The sequence below is a fragment of the Uranotaenia lowii genome, chromosome 2 (genome assembly GCF_029784155.1).
Source record: "Uranotaenia lowii strain MFRU-FL chromosome 2, ASM2978415v1, whole genome shotgun sequence".
In the NCBI taxonomy this organism is placed as follows: domain Eukaryota; kingdom Metazoa; phylum Arthropoda; class Insecta; order Diptera; family Culicidae; genus Uranotaenia; species Uranotaenia lowii.
Window position 1 is genome coordinate 28,965,043 of NC_073692.1, and position 12,809 is coordinate 28,977,851.

At 32.2% G+C, this 12,809-nt stretch overlaps 1 protein-coding gene across 1 annotated transcript in view; it reads right to left on the bottom strand.

Annotated features, from left to right (window-relative positions):
* Positions 1-12,534, bottom strand: part of LOC129741178 (zinc finger SWIM domain-containing protein 8 homolog) — a 16,234-nt gene extending 3,700 nt beyond the window's left edge. The window contains exons 1-2 of the mRNA XM_055732888.1: positions 12,390-12,534; positions 4,613-4,723 (exon numbers count right to left, since the gene is read on the bottom strand). Of these exons, the coding sequence (XP_055588863.1) occupies positions 4,613-4,723; positions 12,390-12,534 (256 nt within the window). The remainder of the gene's footprint in view (positions 1-4,612; positions 4,724-12,389) is intronic.
* Between the last annotated feature and the right edge of the window lie 275 nt (positions 12,535-12,809).

A 12,809-nucleotide genomic window follows, 5' to 3' on the forward strand; every position in this document is an offset into this window, starting at 1 on the left:
GAAATTATTGTGTCAAATCTTTTCCATTCGTCAACTAGTAAAAACAAAATCAGAAACCGACGATAACCTTTTCATTTTATCTGGCATCCAGCAAATTCAAAAGCAAAAAATTTGTATCTTAAAGCCAACTTTTAACAATATCCCGTTGTAAGAATTGACACGGTGCTAAAATTATATAAAATGTTTAAGGAATTTTAACATTTTTTTGAGATACTAAATTTTTATTTTCTTTTTGATAAATTTTTTTGTGCCTTTTTGCAGCGCCAGTGCCTGGAAAGAATTCCCCAGCTTACCAGTATTACTTCTTAAAGTTTCAAATTGTACATGGTGGTTTCTTGGCCCTCATCTCACTTCTGAATCTCCAGAATCTCCAAAATATATACGATGGCTTGGAAGTTTACATCTTTATTTGCAACTGCTTTGAAAATTCAAGTACAGAAACTAGAAAAAAACTGCTTCGAGAAGATCTGAAAAGAATCCAGTCAATCTATGATGGCCTACTTATTCTGAGCCCTACAATATTCAGAAACAGTAATGGCGTTGCATAAATTAAGGGGTAAAACAATCGGTCAAATTATCGATACATTTCACAAGCATTCCAGAAGAATTCGGAAGCTATTATTATTCTCTATTTCCTTTAAATTGTCTCAAGTACTAGCTTATTTAAGGAGCTTCTGATAATTAATTGGTGTGTGTTCTGTTGAGGGCAAGTAAACGTTCTATTTAAATATGTCTACAAATCAATTTCTTGACCTGAAGTTCCCCTTTCTTCTTGCAAGAGCTGAAAATACTTTTCACATTACATAAACTCGCCGACGTGGAACTTCATAGATTATTTTCCATTCAAACTGCATTCTTTTACGTTATATGTAGGTTTTTAGCGGGTTATTGAAAAATTTCGAAAAGTATTTGACCCATGTTGGTGTAATTCTTTATCTTAGAAAATTATGCGTCCAAAAGTTAAAAACAAATATTTCAGCCATTTTTCTTTTCAATTTACTTGCCATAAAATCTGTCATAATTTTAATTTGTCTAGAATTTCACTGCTCCCACACCCTGTTATTGGTCCTTATATCAAAATAGCTAACTGTGCGAAATTTTATGTTGATTGGGAAACTGTTAGGCGAGCCTCAAACGCCTGTAAGTTTAAATTTAAAAAAAAAGGTACAACTTTCCATTTAAAAAAAACCTTATTATTTCTGGCCATTTGGTGTGGGTTAATTTGTGAAATTAAAAATTTTACAAATACGAAACTTTTCTAGTTCACTTGCATTTGTTTTTCTTCTTCGAAAACTTTTCTCATCAACTTAACTTCAGAATTTTTTAAAAGTGTTTCTAAGCATGTTTAATAGATTTTAGTAAGAATAATCTCATCGTTCTTAATAGTTTCGTTCAAAAACCATAGTCAGTGAATGAAAAGGCTTTATTAAGCTTAATCGCTACAAGTTTTTTTCAATTCTCAACAAGATTTGCGGACTGTTTTTCCTGTGTATCTTTTGAAAGAGTTTTATCAATTTTTCCGGGATGAACTTAAAGCCTGTTTCTTTTGTTTTGCTCACAACTATCTTATATACCGTAAACTGGAGGAACTTTGATCAACATGAAATTTTTGAAGATAATCATCATAACCTAAGTCTGAAGTTAAAATATATGAAAACTGTTACGTTTGGAAGCCTATAAATTGAGTTTTAAATAGGATAAATTTGGAGATTTTCTATATTACTTAAGATGTAGTTTTAAAGTTTTAAAATATCTGTTTTTTTCCGAAAACTCACAAACAAACACCTCTCTTGATAAAATGATAGCATTTAGAAGCCAATAGGCTGTTTTAACTTTTTTCCTTTGTATAGCTATAGTTTTAGAGTTATTTTCATGGTCGTTCTATGATAATTTTTAATATTAAAAAAACGGACATTTTCTATAAGAAAGCGAATATAGAACAAATTACTAAAAACATTGTCAAATGGCTAAATTTGAATAAAAAAAAGAACATATGAACAGTGGGAGAACCTAAAGAATTGCATGAAGGTAAAATTTCATTTGTCCTTGAGGCCTAAAAATATTGAGAAATGTTAATAATGGTTGCCCCTAAATGTATGCAGCAACATTATCCATCTTTTGAGTGTACAAATTTGTTTTTGAAAGAAATCGTTGAAAAATTCAATTGAATCCGAACAAAAAATTACTGTTATTGTTGTGAATAAAACAATAATTTTGAAGATGTTGAGATACGTTCAAACCATAGTGATCGTTACCTCGAAACATGAAATCTAGTTTTGTAACAAGCATTTAGTTATAGCCACTAATGTTTGAATATTCTGCTATCAATGATCATGCTTTATACTCCTTACCTCAGTAAATATTTTAAACTTTTTAAAAGTCGGAACACTCTTTTCAACACTGGTAAGTTAATTTGCCTGCACGGCTTGAATTTTGGCAATTTGAGCTACCGTCAACTAGGGCTTCATGCAACAATTTTCAACTTCAATGGTTTCTAAAAAATTACTGTCTACAGATTATCATACCGCTTGGACATCAAAAGTTTTAACGTTGATGGGACATCAAATTGACGTAGTCAAAAAATTATTCGTTTCCCCAGTTATTTTTAAATTTACAAAAACATGCGATTTTCACCCTACTAAGAAAAAGGGGTAAGTTGTAACAAACTTTGATTTTAATGAAAAATCTAATGAAAACGTTTGAAAATTTATAGTTTTTGATATATTCGTGATGTCATGTCGCATGAACCACTAATTGCAGTAATTTTTAGTTGTGTTCAAATTTAATTTTAAATTTCTTCTGTCAAAAATATTTTAAAAGAAAAAACACGAAGGTGCTGCATACATTTAGGGGTAAAAAACTCTACTAGCTGCAATTATAAAAATGAATGTTTGAATGGATAATATTCTAAAATTAACAAACGCGTGCTACAAAATTATCATATTCCAGCATATAGAAACGAGATTTTAAAGATGAATCTTTGATTTTCATTTTGATGCATTTATGGTATCTGAATATAAAAAAAATGTTTAAAAATGATAACTGTCCGAAAAATATTTTTACATCAAAAGTGTTGGTATGAAATGGTAAAACCAATATTTAGTTTGTAGGTAGGTGATATCATTAACCCAATCCGTCATACTGGGGAAAGTTTTTAAAGGCATCGAAAAATGTACATCAAATCAAAAACAATCAAAAACTTAAAAAAAACTATCTCACGATATGAGAAACTACATCATGATCATTTTGTTGTCATTCAATGATCATTTTATTACATTATATTAAAATAAAAATTTAATAAGTGTTGAGGTATACAAATGTTGCATCTAACCCTGCTGTTGTATAATGCTCCGTTTGACGGTATACAAAGAATGACATTTCAAACCTAAACTAAATAACAAGAAGGAGATGACACATTGTGTTTACATTCGAAGTTTTAGGGGAAAAAAACTTCATCACAAAGTTTACGAAAACTAGGCAACACTTTAAGCTTATCGGATATATATTTTGTTTTGGATTTCAGCAATCTATACTTAGTTTTTCGCTTATTCAAAATTAAAAATGCTGGTATGCATTGACTTCCCTGATGACCGTTGACTGTGCCGATCATAAGCTCCACTTCAATGCTTGATTTTAACTTTGTGGACATTTTTGACAGTGTTAGCATACTTTTCCACCACTCTCGCACAGTAATTCTTTGAATAATCAACGGTTTTGTCTGCTATCGATTTAATCATAACGGATTTCGATGGAAACTGTGCAAAATATTTTTTTTCTTTTTCTCATACATCGTAAATATCTCAAAAACACGAAAATTTAATATTTTGGAAAAAAATAAGTCGAATAGTACTTTTCACAAGCAGCAAAATCTTGTCAAAAGTTTTGAATGTCCGATTACTAGTCAACGAGCTATTTACAAAAGAAAGTGTCCCATTTCTTAAAGAACTAAGCTTTAGAAATGCTCATGTAATAAAATTTGTCGAACTCAGTCTTGAAAAAATCAACTTCACGACAAATCTGAATCCAAGTATAAAATATTGAAGAATTTTTTGTTTTGATCAACTCATTCTGGAATAAAATTTAATCTTTTTCAGTGTCGAAAATCGCTTTTCTATTGAACTCATGAACAACAAAAATGACATTATCCAATACATTTTTAGAGCTTAAGAAATTCGTAATTAAGTAAATTGCTGTTTAGGAAACTGTTTAAAGTGGATAAAATTAATTTATCTCCAATTTAAATTTTCCATAATCATCCTTTTCCTTATGCTCAACGCTTAATGTCTCCAAAATTAAGTCCATAGATTTTTCTTCGGTATGTTTTTTTTCTATCGCCTTCCAATGACATATTCGTCAACCGGCTCACACACTTGATAATTTTTTTAGGTAGGTCTTTTCTCTCTACTCCAGAACCGGGTGTTGTGTGCGATGTTCCATTAGATCAGATATGACAGCTCGGATGATGGACGGATTTAAGGAACGCAAACGAATAACGAACTGAGAAATATAGGAAAAAGCGGCGACGCGACGACTTTTAGGGGACACTGTCGGGTTCGTCGCTCGTGCGGCTTAAGTCGCCCGTTGAAGTCTTTCCTAATGTAATTTGCTGTACCGTTTGTCGTTGCTGAGCTGGGCGATATTATCGGATATCGGTACATTTGTTGGGGGACATTGTATTTGTCCAGATACATGGTTTCGGGACCGGTACCGTTGGACTTATTTTCTATTTTTGGAAACCGAACCAGAATAAATTACTAATGAATGTCGACGACTGAATAGATTTACAAAAAAAACCTACTCCGGTTTTACATCAATTTTGAGTTTGCTGAAGGAAACATTCAACCGAGAAAAATGAGTAAAAAATATCAACAAGTTACAAGAACGAGAATTTGCTTTTAATTTTCTGTGTTTTTTTGATTAAGACTGTCCTACAACTTTTTTGTTTATCTGCAATTCTTTAATGTCACCTACTTCTGGCATCGCATATCGCAACTAGCAGAAACAAGCAATGCCGAACCGATAAAATCTTTCGCTTGTGATTGGTGGTGGTCGTTGGTAATACTATATCGTTGCCAAGTAAATGGCCAGTTAATAAACTGCCATCCCTCGAAATCGCACTACTTTGGCTTTTCTCGTGTCAGCCAGCTTTGCCGAGTTAGTAGAACCTTCTGATACTGTCGATTGATAAATTTATGAAATGGAATATAAATTAATACCGTCGCTATTGAGTTTGTGTCTCAGGCTCGCACGGTTTTTTCGTCCTTTTTTCTTCCGACTCTAGAGCTTGAACCAGTTCGGAAAAGTGAGATTAATCGCAATATGTTTCGCGGGATGTTTTCTAGAATCGGTCATCACAGGCCAAACAATCCGTTTGCCGGTATAGTTTCTTTTAATCTATCCACAAATTAAATTATATTTGGAAGCTCTTTGATTGGATGATGAATAATATGCAGCATCAGATGATAAACGTTTAATTACTGCGAAATTTTTCATTTTTTAACTAAACGGTCCAGAAACTTTCTGGAAAGTGTTTTAAAAAAAAAATTTTCAATTTTTTAAATATAATGGGTAACATATCTCGGCAGCTAAAAAGTTCCATTTTGCTTAAAATTTATAAAGTGAAATACTCTTAAAATAGTTTTTAAAAGTTCAATGGAAATCATATTGAAAATTCCATTTCTAAACACTGAATCTGAACGATAAAAATATTTCCCACGTTTTAATAACGTTTTTTTGTTCATTAATGCTTGCAAAAACCCCTGAATCTATTCTATCGTTACGATGTCAGATATTTTCGAAAAAGAACTTATTAAACTTATACCTATCTACCTACCTAATGGTCCGGCGCCGATTGTCCGACGAATAGGGACGATATAAAATATCTACACTTAGCCCCGTGTGAAGGATCCATGGGGGGTGTTCGAAATTCAAATTTAACTGAAAATAATAACAATACCAAAAATACACAAATCAATAATCAAAAATTAAAAATTCTACTGATAAATTTTCTAAACAAATCATAATAGATGATTCGAATCAATGCTATTTCCGGTACGTCATTGATATTTTCTTCCAAAATGATGTTCCTTATTCCGAACAAGAAATTTGCTTTAAAATAAATTCTAAGCAGACTTTAAGTTTTTGAATTTGGAATAAATATTTCCAAAACACAAATTGAAAAAAAAAAATGAATTAAAAAACACCTCAGGTTAAGTCAAAAATTATCCATGGTTTTTTTTTTATTTTGAAAAATAACAATAATCACGATTTGAAATGTGTTGATGATGATGTAGTTGATTGAATTTAGTTTGATAACAAGAAGAAAATATTTAATATAACTTCAAGAGCGCTAATGATTTAAGTGAGAGATAAAACCTTTTTCTACAATAAAATTCTTCCAATTATCAAAAGAAATGGCAAAATAAGTTTATTTTTGAAGTTCAATATAATAACTTTAGGGGAGAATGAGAGTACTTGACCCCTGGAGATACTTGATTCCTTCGCTATATTTCGAAATAGAAATGTCTTACAAATATCAAAAATTCTAGAAAAATGTGCCAAATAGAGCAATACAACAATACTGTAATCTCAACAAATTTAAAAAAAAAATGTTTGAGTTATCAACTTTGTTTAAAAACTTTACCAAAATGTGATGTGAAGATCTTTTTTATCATTTTAAAAAGTTTCTCACATGTATTTTTTTAAATATTTATTCCAATATGTCAATCATTAGAGTAAAATTTCAACTCCGTAATGCCATATTTTCAAAGCAATAGGAAACTCTCAATTTTTTTAAGAAGAAGTTTTCCAAAATGTATGCTACCCAATAATTAATCCCTATAGTCCAAAAGATATATTTTCCTTAATGGATCGTGATCATTGGTTATCATGAAATTTCTAATATCTAGTTACTAATGTTTATCTAGTAATAATCTATCTACAATCTAGAAAATTGCGCCTTGAATAAATTGCAATAAATTTAGTGTAGTAGACAAACTTTTGGAATTTCATTTTTCTGATGCTTACAAACTGTGAAATGAGAACTAATATGACAAAAAATAGTCAACGGACAAAATTTCTTCGGATTTTACTAGAGTTCTGCTTAAGTAAAAGATCAAGTCTCGTGTAACCTAAAAAATATCACTTTTTTTTAAGTCTCATGAAAATGCTTCTATATAGTTCATCTACGAGTTCATGTATTGTTCTAACTTTTGGAGCATATAAACTTGAAACAACACGCTGTCATAAAATACAAAAGACGGCGAATTGCTGAATTTTTCAAAAAAGATATGATGAATATAAGAAAAGGGGATCAAGTATCCCCATTCTCCCCTATATATGTACAATTCATCACGTTAAATTATTGAACTTACAAAGTACATGTCATGTCGTGAATTATCAATTAGAAACTGATACAAAAAATAAAAAATAGAGAATTCCAATTTTGTGAATTTGAAAGCATTGCGCATTCAAATTTAGCTGAAAAGTTGCTATTTTGAATTATTTTTCGAACTTTTTAAAGATAAATTTAAAAATCATGATTTATTAAAATTAAAATAAATGAAAAGTTCATAAATTTTTAATTACAGGTTTTAAAGATTAATATTTTAAGCCCGAGGATTTTGTCACTTCAATTGAAATATTGGGTCCTGGAAAGAACGGAAGGTAGAAATGATGTTTTTTTGTTTTTATTGAAAATTAAGACTCAAAGGCTTTTGTTTTAAGAACTCAAAAATTCCAAATTGCAAAAACAAAGACAAACTTATTAAAACTATTTCTAAAAATTTGAATAGTTTGACTTTAAAATTTTGTAAATTAAATCCTAAATTCGGTGAATTTTTTAAAAAACAAAATAAGAAAGTGGAAAAAAATAAGTTTAAAAACATTTAAGAAGGATTTCTTTTTTCAATAGAAACGTCCAACGTGATTGTTTTAATGATTGATTTGGTATCTTTTGTCAAATTTGGTCTATCGCCTTTTGTTTTGATGATATGAAGTTTATAAGTTTTAAAATGTGTAAGATTTAAGTGAAATCAATCATTGATAATTGATTAATTATCAAACGTATATTTCAGAAAAAAAATGGTTCCGAATTTGTTTAAAATGCTTCATTCAATTAAGGAATAATATTTTGCTGATGATGATCCAAAAAATTAAATTGGAGGAGTAGGCGATTGCTGAATCGGCAACACGCGTTTTTTTTTCGGCTTCAAATATTTTCCAAAAATTTACAGAAATTTCATGGATTTTTATCAAATTCGGTTAAAATTATGTTGATAAGGTAGTGAAATCTTTTGTTCCAAAGTTGAATATGATTAAAGTGCTGCTATTCAAGAATCATTCATTAATTTCAACACTTTAATAATGAACGGAATGGAAAAGTGCGATGCATGCGGTAATTCAAGAATGAAGAAAAACTTCAGTGATTAAAACATTTATTGGGAAGATTCAAGGAAGATGAGCACAGGATATTTGGTGAAAGTTCCTCGGTAAGATCTTTATCTGATCTCTTTCAAATCGTGGGAAGATATCTTCTGGGAGTGTTTGCTAGCTGATGCTGATTTTGCTGCTTAGAATTTGGTGAGCTCGTTCCTTGCATCATTCTTAGTTACCATCTGCAATTCTGTTATCAAATGAATCTGTGTTAAGAGGAGATTATGTAGTGAATAATATAAAATTTTGTATCAAAGTGATAATAGATATGATAGAAATTATAAATTGGAAACAGGTAAATAACTGCGATCGCCGGTATTGGGAGGTTTTTTTTTCTTTTCCATGCTTTTGTCAAACTGCAGTCTGGTAGTGTTACGCTTGCTGCGACCTTAACTACTTTTTAAATTTTGTGCAGTGTGGTTGTTCAATCCTCCCGTAAAAGGGTTAGAATGCTTCATTTTTTACATTCAATTAAATTTTAAAAGAATTGCGATTAACACATGTAGTAAGACATTCTTGATTTCTGTGTTTAAATTTTTTTCATCATGTTTTAATGTTTTCTCGTATAGAGAAAATCATACTTGTTTAGACGTAAAAATAAGGTGGCAATGGAAAGATTCTCAATATTTCATTGATAACAGGTGGTGAATTGCAGGTGGTAACATGTAGGCATTTTGTATTTATGATTTACTAGCTGACCCGGTAAACTTCGTTGATGAAATCCATTGAAGGTGTCGACAGTTTCAGTCTGTTGATCACTTCTTGCAGCTACCAAGCAGTCATCAACGTATCGCTTGAAGAAAACCGACGACGATGACTGCTTGGTAGCTGCAAGAAGTGATCAACAGACTGAAACTGTCGACACCTTCAATGGATTTCATCAACGGTTACAGTTCACTATCGAGCGCGAATTGAATGGAGAAATCAAGTTTCTCGATACAATTTTGCGGCGGGAAGGAAATGGCATCACAACGGAATGGTTCCCAAAAGACGAAAAAGGCCGCTACCTAGACTTTAATTCGTTAAGTCCATATTCGCACAAAAAGAATACTGTCATAGCTTTAGTAGACAGGGCAATAAGATTATCACACGCAAAATATAGGGGGAAAACACTTAATACAGTTAGAAACATTTTGAACTTAAACAACTATCCACAATATTTTGTTACGAGTATTGTCAAAGAACGAACACGTAAAATTTATAACACTTTAAGTATAACCAATGGAAATTCAAGCAAATTTGTAACTATTCCGTATTGTTCAGGATTGGGGGAGAAACTTTCAAGGTACTTATGGCAATTTGACATTAATGTCGCCTTCCAGCCTTTAGATAAAATTAAAAATCTGATCCTAACAAAAACTAAGAACAAAATCCCCAAAAACAAAAATACCAACGTCGTGAATGAAATCAATTGTGGTAAATGTAACAAATCATACATAGGTGAAACTAGTCAGTTCTTGGAAAAAAGATTAAAACAACATAAAACGAATGTATCTACAAAACAAATAAGCACTGGACTAGCACAGCACAGTTTGGAAACTGGTCACCTTTTTGACTTCGACAATACAAACATTTTAGAAAAAGTTACAGGCTATAATGCAAGAATCACAGCTGAAACTTTTTACATTAAGATTAGAAGTGACAACAATGTAGTCAATAGGCAGATAGACTCCTGTAATTTTAAGACAGCTTACGACTCTGTAATCAAAAAATTGTCACAAACACTAACATACAAATGTAAACGAAAATCAGAACAAAATGTCCCGAATCAAACTAGTATAGACGAAGGCCAGTAGTTTGTAAGATTTTAAATATTGTAAATTTAGATAAAAATTCATTGTTTAAAATATAATTTTAGTGTCCACTGAAGAGGAGCGAAAGCCATAGTAGCTCGAAACGTCTGGACAACTGGTAATAACGTTTTTGATTCTTAAATCCGCCGAAAAACGTCGATGATTCAAATTACATTAAAGCGCGGCGATAAACAATATTCCAACAAATGTTTTATTTCATCTACACGTCCTTAACTGCATCGTGCTTGCGAATAGATTCTTATGGAAATCGTAACAAATAAAGTTGAATTTGTATGAGCACCTTCCATAAAAAGTGAAATCCTTGAAACTATTATACAAACCCTCTCTGACCCAAAAAACCCTCGGATACCAAATTTCACTTAATTCCGACCGACCATTCATACGTGATGTTGTTACAAAGAAAATGCCTCCCATTTTATATATAAGATTATAAAGTAAAATAGCTTAACTCTATTGGGGATTAGTGGGGGGTAGGACAGGGCATCAAAGGAGCGGAAAACTGATATACAATGGATTGTGGGCTCAAGCCAGCCGGAGTATCTCGGCAAATTCGGAATCCTGAGTAGGTTACTCAGGTACCTATTTAGAATTTTAATTTGTTTCGAACAGTTGGAAGGGAGTGAGATGAGTCAAACCTGCCCCAAGCCAGTGGTAACGGACCCCTTGGTAGTGCTGCAATTATTGTTGATGAGTTAAGCATGAACAATATTTGAATGTGCGATCGAGACTTCCCGTACCGACTCGGGTCGAAAGACCTATCAGCCACTGGTGGGTTTAACATACGAACATACATACATACATGATGATCCAAAAAATAAAATTCTACAGTTTTTACGAATTTGGAAAGGTATCATTACAAGTATTTCTGACATAACTGCAGAAACATAAAAAAAAACTTGGTTTTAAAATTATCTAAAATCCAAGTTGGTTGAAAACTTCTTCAAAAATTCATTAAATGAGTAAAAGTAAACAAATCGAACACTTCTATAACTTTTTTCGCAAAACTCAAAACAACTTGAAGTATTGAATAAAGTTGAGAATTTATTTAGAATTTTTATTTTGAAAATTTATGTTTTTGTCTCGATTGTTTTTTAAATGTGCAAAAAATTTTATAAATGATTTGAACCTATTTTCAAAAGTTTTTTCGATAACAAAAGCTGATAGAAAAATTGCAAATTTAGATTCAGGGCTTTTAAATTAGCTTTTAATTGTTTGCACCTAGAAATAATGTCAATTTTGTGTGTAATTTGACTCGATTTGATGTGATTTTTAACTCGATTTCGGGAGGCACCAGCAGTGATGTCTATTTAATTTATTGTTTATCAATGCGAAAAGACATACCTCTATTAAACAGTTAATAACTTTTTTACTTAATTAGATACGAAGTTATGGTCTTCCACAAAGTTGTTCAGCGGAAAATTTTCTTAAGGAATTTTATAAATTGGCACAGAAACTGTCAGCTAGTTCGGTTCCACAGAAGAATCAAAAATGATGTTGATTTTTCAGTACAAAATATTCAATTTTCCCATACAAACCTAAATGTTCAAACTTACTCATACAAACGTTACTTAAAAATGCTGCAAAAAATCATAGATGAGTTTTGGACCAAGGCGAAGCTTTTTAGACCCCAGGGTTTGAGAAATTCAAAAATGACCCCAAATCGACTCAGTTTAATGGTCAATCCTGAAAGTGACGCGTTTTAATATTTTTTTTATTGAATGGTGAATATTTCTCACTAACTAACTCTCTAACTCTTCCATCTTTACTAATGGTTCGTTTTTTCTAGAGAACAATTGAATATAATAAATCTCTACATAAACTTTTGAACATAAAAATGGTTAAATTTGAGAAGCTATTACCGTGTTGCCGATTTCGGTCATCAGAATATGAAATGTAAAATAAAAATCGTCTCAATAAACCGTGAATCCGATTTCCCGATTGTGCGACTAGTATTCGAGAGAGGAATTACGTGTCCACGCCGCGCACTGTCCACCATTCCTACGTATCAAGTAAGAAGGAAGGAACCTGCTCTGGATCGGGTCCCTATATCTTTGCGTCTTCCCTCGACCATCGACCAGTCTTTTCCGCGCCGGGCAGCTACAAGAAATAATGTGGAGCTTACAGCTCTCCAACGAACCTAACCGTATGACGATAGCATGTACCATATTCGCTTTGAATGACAGCTCTCGATGACATATTTTGGAATCGGTACATTTCCACTATGTTTTCGTCCCGCGAGCGTCTTCGGGCCACCTCCGGGTCTGGTTTCCTCCTTCCTTCCATCCATATCGGGGGGCAAGACAAGACTTTGGAGTAACCGCAAGAAACGATCTCTGAAGAGGCTTTTATGGACTCATATAGGTAGGTAGGTGATTCTTGAGCTCCGGACCCAGGATTTGCTGAAGGTAGGGATATGATGCCATTTCATATATGCTTGGTGCAGATAGATAGTGTTGACATGGCCAAGTGGCGACGAGGACGAATAGTTTTCTATTGTAACATCTTGCCGGCATCAGAACCACGCCGTACACGCACCTTGTCTGTCTCCCACATGGGACAAGC